Here is a 9,970-nt window from a genome sequence, read left to right as displayed (position 1 = left end):
TTCTTAAGATCCCGTGGCACATGATTTTCCGGCTCACAATTTCAAAAATAAAACCAGAAACTTGTTTTTCAAAACAAGAACAGAATTTCTTCTATAGATCAGTAAATGTGTGTCAACAGTCACGTCATTAACCGAATGCAAATTATGAATAGCATTATTATTTTTCTAAAAAAATATTCATTCAATCCTGTTCTATTCCAAATTTATACAAAAGCAGGAGGTTTGTCGAGACATGTTCGGAAATTAATGCCGAAGAAAGATGGAAAGTAGCATCTTAAAATCAAGGGGAATTCTATTGAAAAATTATCACGTTAAGATGAGGCAAGAAGGTGTTAACCATTAGATTAAAGACTAAAGAGTGGCCTACCAAATTCCACAAAGAATGAGATTTTGGAAATTATAATAAGCTTGTCTGAAAATCGATTGGTAAGGTCTTGTTTTGTACCTTCATAGTTTTTAGCTAGTCATTCTTTGTTTTCTGAGATATTATTTGTTTCGTCATTTTTTATGAATACATAAAAAGTAAATTGTGTGGGTTTATTTACAATTTAAAAATTGTTTTGAACACTTATGTTTTATAAAAAGATTATTATAAAAATACTCATTTTATTAACATTTATTAAGGATATTTTATTATGAGCAAATATAACATTATCACTCTGAACCCTTATTTACCATACACAATTCAACGTTCAATTTTTTTAGTGTCAAATTCTAAACCTTTTCTTCCGAACATCTTAAACAAATATTTATAGAGGAGTAACTCAATCTGTCTAAGATTTTAACTTCAATTGAGTATGTGTGATTCTTTTGATTTTGTAGTATACAGTACAAAAAACAGTTATTTTTTTTACCAATATTGAATTCTACTCTAAACATGATATTATTTGCAGGATATTACTTGAACTCAAACTTTAAATGTTCATTCAAAATATGTGATGGACTATACTAGTGAATTTATAAATCATGGGGTGAGTAAATTAATTTTCTTTTATGCTAATGTACTAATTGATTATCTAACCAAACAATTAAATTTTAACTAAAAAGGTGCTCGGAGAAATTTTTTAGAGCGCATGGCATTTTCTTGAGCCATAGAATAAAATAAAGACAAATTAATTAAAAAAGGTTTGAGTGAGAACTTTTTTTGGCATTTTAAAGAATGTACAAAGTTGAAATTAATTTTTCAAAATTAATAGATGAATGTATAATACAGTATTCAGAGAATTTTTAGAATATAAATAATCTTACCCAAATATATTTTATTTGATTTCAACCTTTTGTGAATGAGGGGGGAGAACTCTAATGGAGTGTATACTTTCTAGATTTGGGAGTTCAAATTAAACCCATGTTTACTTACTACAATAAGGACAAGAATGGAAATCATTTGGGCAGACCTTACACCAAATTGGGAATTGAAAATGGGAGCATGATTCACAAGGGGTTGAGAATTAGACTCTCATTCTTAGAACTCCCTAAAATACCCTCTCACCTAAATTTCATTATTACAACTTTGTACACTTTTTAAATAAGAAAAAATAAAAAATAATTGAAACCTAGATCTTGTCATGCAGCATTGTCAGAATCGCGTCGTTGGTCATTGTGCAGTATTGCCGGTGTTTTTCACTTGGGGTGTGTTTGGTGCACCGCACTGGACTATATTATATTATATTGGACTGTATTGTATTAGAATGGTATGTATTAAATTGATCTGTTGTATAAATTATACAGTGTTTGGTGCTGAGCTGTATTGTATTATTATCAATTATCCTGTGTTTGGCATATAACATGTACTGAATTGTTTTAATGTTTGTTAAAAGTAAATAATTTAAGTAAATAACTAACCTTGTTATATTAAGTATCATAATCCTTGGAATATGGAATAATTTTTTAATGCTAAAAAGGATATGGATATATATAAAGAAAATACTCATATACAAATTTAATATTTTTATATTTGTTTCTAGATTTATGTAACTATAAGTTTCAAAAAATTTCGACACATAATTTTTCTACACATTTCCTGTGAAAATTAATCCAAAAAAATAATTCTAATCAAATTACACAAATAAAGCATATGATTTTCCTTCGTAGGGGAATTTTAAACCTTGATATAATCATTCAAAAGTTTACAAAAATTTGTTCAAATTAATAATACAATATTACAACATTACTCTACCAAAATATCAGGTTGTATGAAGTACACAGCTGCACCCACATGCTATAACTATACCAAAATATGGGGTTGTGTTTAGTACGGACATATTTTCTATACCAAAAAATTATTGGCTTTAAAACATCACATCCATTTTAAGCAACATATCAACCTTGTACTCTATGCAAGAGCATATGAACAAATGTTACCTTACGCTCACCTCTCGAGGACTTGAAAACTGAAATATTATGGGGTTCTTTTAGAATTAGTTCTAGGGCTAGAAGTTCTTCTTCAACAGAAAGTCCCATAGTTGCAAGTTCATCAGAAATGTCAAAACGATCTTCTTTGTTATCGAACATGCGTTGAGCTATTGTATTCATGTTTTCAAATGATTGGCTGATAAGATTAGCTATCTTATCAATGCCAGCCTGCAAGTCACCCTCTGATCTAGATCTCTTCCTACTTGGTGGTTGTGAGTGAGCTCGAGTAGTGTGTTGAGAACTTGAAGGTGGTGTAGCCGATATTGGAGAACATCCATCATCCATTTCATTATCATCATCGCGAATTTCTTCTTGATTTGCTTCGTCTTCCATGTCAGCAGGAGTTTGAGCTCCATGTCCAGTAGCACAGTCCTTTCCAAATATGTTTGCCAATCTTTCATAAAGTGGGAATGGCTTGCCTCTCCAATTTTTTACAGCATTATGAGACTACAAATATTTAATCAAAATGTAGTTAGATACAGTACATAATAAAAAATAATAAAGTTCAATATAATAAAGAGTCAAAAATTTAATAAACTCGGACATAACAATTGCTAAATGACTATCAATCTCCAAAAAGAAAATTTCAAAAACTCGCAAATGAGAGTAAATAAATTCAAAACTTTTAAAAATTTCTCTAACCTGCACATATGAATTCCAAACTTCATCACTATCAACCTCTATACATTTTTTTACATCATTCCATCCAAAACCGCTCGTGTTCAACATATCAAACATCAACCTATATTGTTTCTTCCATTTCCTAATCTTGGAGTCAATATGAGGAGAAGCCTTCAAACCACAATTTGGTAACTTTTGATTTATTACCTTTTCAAGATGTATAAATATACCAGATTTGAATCCATTATTAGCACGACCACCACTTACAACCACTGCATCTAGTGCATCCAACAGTGCTTCTTCTTCGACATATGTCCATGCTCGCCTTGTACCTACCTTGTTTCCAATGGTGTGGCTTGCACCTCCATCCTTCTTCATTCCTATATGTTGAATTTGATTATATTTTTTGATATATAATTTAAACTGTAAAATTGTGAGCCGCATATTAAATCATTACCATAATTCTTAACTAAAAATATTAACAAAACATTTCATATTTAAATTGACAGATAAACAAATCACAGAGTACCACATAAACCTCTTTTGCCTTAATCATATTTAATCTTGAATATTAAAGTGATAGAAATCTTTATCTTAATTATTCCCTAGTGATATAGCAATTAATATATCTATACTTATTATAGTCAACACGTACATGCAGCAACAACATTACAACAAGTCGTCACTCCTGTCTCTTTAAGCAAACTTTTTTTAACACTTTTTTACTCACTTTTTTCAACACTTTTTTACTCACTTTTTTCACAGGCTCCTCCTCCTCCTCCTCCTCCTCCTCTCTCTCTCTCTCTTTCTACCCCTTCACTCCTTCAGAAACATAGCAAAAAAAAAAGCCCAGACATAAGCCGTATGGCTTTTTTATTTATTTTATAGGAACTTGGGAGCAAGACCAAATTTCCTTTGAAATTAATATGGATCTAGTTAATATTTGAATGGTTAATAAAGATTTGTTAAAGTTAAGTGCTGAAATTACCTGCATAAAAAGGATTTGGTAAAAAGCTGTTCGTATTGTTTTCAGAAGTGAAGAAGAAGATGATATGGGTTGTGGACTTTTGGGTTCTTTTACTTTTCCTTTTTACTTTTATTAACCAAGCTAATAAAGACCTGGGGGTTGGTGCGGGTCTTTATTGCACACCCAAATATGTATTAATTTTACTTTTTTATACAGTACATACCAGTTGAATAATTTACCAAACGTGGGTTAAAAAAATAAGTGTAATACATACCCGCTTAATACATGCTGCCAAACATGCCCTTGTTGATTTGAAGATGGAGAGTAAATGGAGGAGAAGAAATAACAAAGAAGAGAAAAAGAAAAAAGAGAAGACAAAAGGAAAAAGAGAGAGAAAATAATAATAATAATACTAGTAGTAGTAGTAATAGTTATTGTAACTATTATTATTATTAACAATAATTTTCTTGAATAATTATAATAATTATTATTATAATAAATAATAAAAATAATAGTGATAATAAACTAAAGGCATTTTAGTAGCTTAAAATAACTCATTCTGATTTTAAGAAAACTTAAACACGTCAATAACAATAAAATTTATTCCAATTCTTACAATTAAACTAAATAATTTATTTTGATTCTCATTTTTTATTTTATTCCAGCCATTTCCATTTCAATTTATTTAAATTTCAATGGACACCAGAAATTTTCGTTTTTCATATTTTGTCCTCTACACAGTCATAGCATGTGGGGACCACGCCGATAGTTTAACCATGTGGGGACCACTGCTGGTTTCTTTCATCGCTCTAACTGAATTAGCTTTTATTTCAAATCATTTATTTATCTAAATTGGGTATTGTTTTATAAACACGTTATTTTTAAACAAACAAAAATTTAACTACCAAAATGTACTAAAATGTATGGCGAGTTTTTGTTGGTGGAGCTTATAGCACAAATTTACTAATAAAAATTTGTCACGCGTCCCGTCGCGCACTTAATTAAATTTAATCGCAAAGATGTTATCCATAAAAAGGCTCTTATTTATGGTAATCACAAACAAATAAAATGAAGAAATTTATCAAAATTTGATGGGTACTGAAGCGTAGGTAACTGTAAATAATTAAAATTTTATCAACCTTTTATTGAGTATTTGACGATACGATGATGTCTAATTGTGGAATACGGTATCCTAATACGACAAGAATTCGTGTAAATACGTTAAGAAAAACGAAGTTGGACAGGAGAAATGGTAATGTCGTCATAAATCGGCCCCCACTTTCATCCAATTTTGTTTGTGGCTGGTAACTTTATACGAAAAGAAAGTCTCTGAGTGTTAAAAAAAAAACAGTAAGGCAATGATGGACCATCAGTTCACGCCGCCTTTTCTTTTCAAAAAAAAAAAAGTTCACGCCGCAATAGTAATAAGTTGGGCAGCAGTAATTCGGACATTCGGTGATGCCACCTCACCATAAACAAGGTACGTACGCCAATAAAATAAAAAACCCATGAACCATTTGACTTTAATTTATATCTCTTCATAGCTTCTTCTTCTTCATCCATCTATATATATAAGTCTATAGAGAGACTCCCACTTGGGCTTCAGCCTCTTACTTAATTTTGTTGTTAAAAACAAAAAACAAAAAGAAAAACTAGTCTTGATATTCCTCTCACTTTGCTGCTCTTCTTTCTTCCAAAACCAAAAATGAGCAGCAGCAACAACAGTAATAATAACATAAGAATGGTGGAGGCTCAGTTGCCACCAGGGTTTAGGTTTCATCCGAGAGACGATGAACTTGTTTGTGATTATTTGATGAAGAAGGTCACTCACACCAATGAATCCATTCTTTTGGCTGCAGTTGATCTCAACAAGTGTGAGCCTTGGGACATTCCTGGTAGCACTTTTTTTTTTCTTTTTAAATTTTTCTTCATATATTTATTTATTGTTTTAATATATATAGTTTTTTTTTTCCCTATTTGTTTCCTTCTCTGCATGAACCATATATAGGGTTATACGGGCTGATGGGCAAGTAATTTTTCAAAAAAAAAATTTCAATTTTAACTTTTAACTTGAATTAATATATGATAAGATGGTGATGATAGCAACCGGATTGGCTACAAATAGATGTAGTTAAGGTGATCGTTTCTGTGGTTGACAAAAAGCTTGAAGTTGATTAATCTTCTGTCTGATTAGTATTTTGTCAACGTACGGTTGAGATCTTTGAGGCGTTTTGATTTATGAACACGATGAACCCTTCATCTAATAATATGCTAGAGTTAATTTTGTATACACAATTGAAAATATCATCTCATTATTTTCTGTCTGAATATCGAACATAAATGCTAATTAGCTAGCTGTTGTTTCTACAATTTTACTTTCCATGCGTTCCTTTTTTTTTTTTTTTAAATCATGAGTTTAAAATGTTATTCTATATATGACATTTAACTTACTATTATTTTTTATTTTTCAGTTAGATTTATTTATTTTTCTATATAGTATGAGTTATCTTGAGCATGCCCTAGCCAGCTACCTTTTTTAAAAAAAAAAAAAAAATTCAAATCTTAAAACTTTTCCTCTGTTTTCTTTGAGAAGGCTGTAGGGTTTCGTGGACCTTTTCATTTGTTGGGGGGCAAAAAAAAAATCTATAATTGTTTGATTTTTTCATATTCTCTAGTTGGTATTAAATTAGTCTTGAGTGAGATTCTGCTGAGCTGGGTTGTTTATCCGTTGAACAAAAGAAATTCATTTGAAAACTAAGAACCAAGGAAATAAAGCTTCATTTTCAAAGTTCCCATCCTCGCAATCTTCGATTTATAATATAAATGCTTATCAGCAAAATATTTATACATGTTATCTATATAAAGCATAATATTTATACATGTTATCCAAATAAATAATAAATAAATAAGCCTAGTTATGGTTTTCACATTTAAATTTTGTAAACTCCTTATCTTTTTAAATCACTGCAGTAAATTAGCTGTAAAGATTATAAATATAACAAATAATATTTCACATTCATACAGCTTTTAAAGAAATTGACAGTCTTGGCATTGTCTTGATTCCAACAGTTGAGTCTGCGATGGAGACTAATTAATAATGCAAAATTCAAAGTCATAATTTCTTCTAGCCTCCACCAAATGCCTGTATTATTATCACTTACGGTCAGTTTGAAAACGATTTTGATTTAATATTGTCATCTTTAATTTGTTTCTACCAAATCCAATAAACCTTGTCCCTTCGTCCAGCTAAAATCTTTTTCTTTTTAAAAAAAAAAATTTTGAGCAAATTATTTTTCATCTTATTAATAATTTAACTATATTTTGGCTCTTTGACAAAATATATTATTATTTCATACCTGCCACACGTGTAATTGGACCTATACCTTATGTCATTTCGAAAATTGAAAATTACCTTCAATAATTCGCCTTTAATGACCATTGACACTTAATTAACATGTGCTAGCTCCACGTGTTCATGATCGGTAAGTCCACACAATGCCTTTCAATTTCGTCATCCTAACTTTCATACTGACATCCCTAGATTCCTTTTGGGTTTTGAAGATCTAAAATATTCATATGCTTGAGTTTTGAACATGGAAAAAAATTTTAATACATCGACTAATTAAAACTTTAAACCAATTTAAGAAAATTAGATCAAGTTTGATTTAGTGTTTGCATTATTCAATTTCAATACCCATCCAAGAAATAAATTAATGTTGGTTCTTCTAAAGTCTGTGGCACATTTATATAAATACAAAGTTCTATGGCACAAGAAATCCAGTATTCAAAAAATATATATATATATAATAATTCTTTGATAGGAACGTTTTTATTTTAACAAAGTGAAAATATCACTAACAGATAAAAAAAAGTGTATAATGTATTAAAATTTATATTTTTTTATATTTTAATGGTATCTTCACTTTACAAAATGAAGATGTCCTCATTAATAGGCACACACATATATCAATTAATTAATCTTTGTGTTCATGATAATCTTTTGTAGAAACTGCATGTGTTGGAGGCAAAGAATGGTATTTTTACAGTCAGCGTGATCGAAAATATGCAACAGGACTAAGAACAAACCGCGCCACGGCATCTGGATACTGGAAGGCCACCGGAAAAGATCGAGCCATCCTTCGAAAGGGCAGCCTTGTCGGTATGAGAAAAACCTTGGTGTTTTATCGAGGTAGGGCACCAAAAGGGAAAAAAACTGAATGGGTAATGCATGAATTTCGGCTCGAAGGTCCCTTTGCTAATTCTCCTAAGGCTTCGTCTCTCAAGGTAATTCATATTATTCAACTTAATTGCTTTTTCTTTGCAAAAATTTGGGTCAATTTTGATAATTATTGTTGTCAATTCCTTTTGCATGAATCATGGGGCTTGTAATTGTTAATTAAGTTACTAAAATGTGCCACTTGACTTTACAATTATCTTTTTATTGACTATACTTGTCTTCCGAATCCTATAGCCACGTACGGTTGTAGCTGACCTAAGAACAATAACTTAAATATATATATTTAGTTGAAATGTGCACAAGCTAAAGATTTTTGCTGCAACACCTAATCCCCTTGTCCTTACCGAGGTATTATAATTCTATGATTAAGTGCCGACATAAGAAAAATTAAAGTGTAATATAAGAAACTAATTAGGTCACTATCCGGCCGGCTCATCACTTGAGGATTAATTGAACAAGTGAAAATGACACTTTCTTTCCCCATTAGTTTTTAGTTTATTACTTTTATTCTTACAATTTTCATAATGCACCGCTATTTCTTGATTTCAAAACACTCACAGTAAAGATTATCTCGATCACAAAAGCAATCATTTGTTTTTATTAAATTTTTTTTTTGTTAAGAACATATTAGGATACTATAAAATTTCTGGGGAGTAAGTGATAAAACTGAAAGATTACTGTGTGATGGGAAAGTGTGATCTCCTATTGAAGAATCAGAGGATAAGTTAAATATTTGCTAGAAATGCACTAATTAATTAATTAATATTCTAGTATGTGCAGGAAGATTGGGTGTTGTGTAGAGTGTTTTACAAAAAGAGAGAAGTTCCTGGCCAACAGAGCATGGGAAGCTGCAGCTATGACGACACAGGCTCTTCATCACTCCCACCATTAATGGACTCTTACATCACTTTTAACCAAACTCTACCAAATTTTCAAGATAATTATAATGAGCTTGTGTCCTGCTTCTCCATTCTTTCATCCTCCCAACAAGACCAAATTATTACCAACAACCCAATTTTCACCCATTTCAATCATTCTGAGCCAAACAATATTATTTCCACAAAAAATTCAACCACATTTGGAAAAAATATACCAGTGGGAACTGATTGCTTAGACCCTGTTGCTTGTGATAAGAAGGTCATAAAAGCTGTCTTGAATCAGCTTACCAAGATTGAAAGCAATGTTCCTAATATGCAAGGATCATCACCAAGCTTAGGAGAACCAAGTCCAGACAGCTACTTATCTGAAGTAGGCATGCCAACAAACATGTGGAATCATCATTATTGATGATTTTTAGCAGGCTTCAATCTCTCTCTCTCTCTCTCTCTCTCTCTCTCTCTCTCTCTCTCTCTCTCTCTCTCTCTATATATATATATATGGAAGTGGCTCATATATATTCTCCCCCATAAATACAATTGTTGTAAAGAAATATTTGTAATTGCATATATAACGTCCCACTTTTTTAGCTATATAATATATCTATGCATCTATTTTCAAGATTTGCAGACTTTTGAGTAGATGCAAATGCAATAGACCCTTGATTTGTACAAATTAATGTCTTTTGAACTTTGAATGCTCTGATTGGAAAATTGAATGAGTACAACGCTCCTCGAGTGTTGCTTGAATATTGTTAGAACATGTAATTTCATATATTAATATTGGCCCTTAGTTAATTAGTAGTGTAAGCTTTTGAATCATACTATTAACTGACATGGTAACTGCGTAATCTTTCT

General features: G+C 30.9%; 2 protein-coding genes across 3 annotated transcripts; one reads left to right on the top strand and one right to left on the bottom strand.

Moving 5' to 3' along the window:
* Positions 1–2,319: 2,319 nt before the first annotated feature.
* Positions 2,320–3,411, bottom strand: LOC127900616 (uncharacterized). Its single transcript, XM_052435782.1, has 2 exons — positions 3,055–3,411; positions 2,320–2,859 (listed from the first exon to the last, which is right to left on the bottom strand). The coding sequence occupies exons 1-2, from the start codon at positions 3,409–3,411 to the stop codon at positions 2,320–2,322; spliced, it is 897 nt and encodes a 298-aa protein (XP_052291742.1).
* A 2,125-nt stretch (positions 3,412–5,536) lies between these two features.
* LOC102626403 (NAC domain-containing protein 21/22) lies at positions 5,537–9,736 on the top strand. 2 transcript variants are annotated; one of them, XM_006477934.4, is made up of 3 exons: positions 5,537–5,895; positions 8,007–8,284; positions 9,018–9,736. In XM_006477934.4, the coding sequence occupies exons 1-3, from the start codon at positions 5,706–5,708 to the stop codon at positions 9,522–9,524; spliced, it is 975 nt and encodes a 324-aa protein (XP_006477997.2). In that variant the 5' UTR covers positions 5,537–5,705; the 3' UTR covers positions 9,525–9,736. The 2 variants fall into 2 exon arrangements, with proteins under 2 accessions (XP_006477997.2, XP_015385606.2); XM_015530120.3 differs by having other exon boundaries at positions 9,009–9,736.
* The last annotated feature ends 234 nt before the right edge of the window (positions 9,737–9,970 follow it).

The sequence above is a fragment of the Citrus sinensis genome, chromosome 3, assembly GCF_022201045.2.
Source record: "Citrus sinensis cultivar Valencia sweet orange chromosome 3, DVS_A1.0, whole genome shotgun sequence".
Lineage (NCBI taxonomy): Eukaryota > Viridiplantae > Streptophyta > Magnoliopsida > Sapindales > Rutaceae > Citrus > Citrus sinensis.
Note: the sequence above shows the minus strand (reverse complement) of the source record. Positions and strands in the feature narration are given on the sequence as shown.

Bases quoted from the DNA above. Each gene is read 5' to 3' on its own strand.
- LOC127900616 (XM_052435782.1), bottom strand. From the start codon at position 3,411: ATGAAGAAGGATGGAGGTGCAAGCCACACCATTGGAAACAAGGTAGGT. The intron at 2,860-3,054 runs GTTAGAGAAATT...AAATATTTGTAG, and splicing joins TTTGGAATTCATATGTGCAG to TCTCATAATGCTGTAAAAAA.
- LOC102626403 (XM_015530120.3), top strand. From the start codon at position 5,706: ATGAGCAGCAGCAACAACAGTAATAATAACATAAGAATGGTGGAGGCT. The intron at 5,896-8,006 runs GTAGCACTTTTT...AATCTTTTGTAG, and splicing joins TGAGCCTTGGGACATTCCTG to AAACTGCATGTGTTGGAGGC. The intron at 8,285-9,008 runs GTAATTCATATT...TTAATATTCTAG, and splicing joins CTAAGGCTTCGTCTCTCAAG to TATGTGCAGGAAGATTGGGT.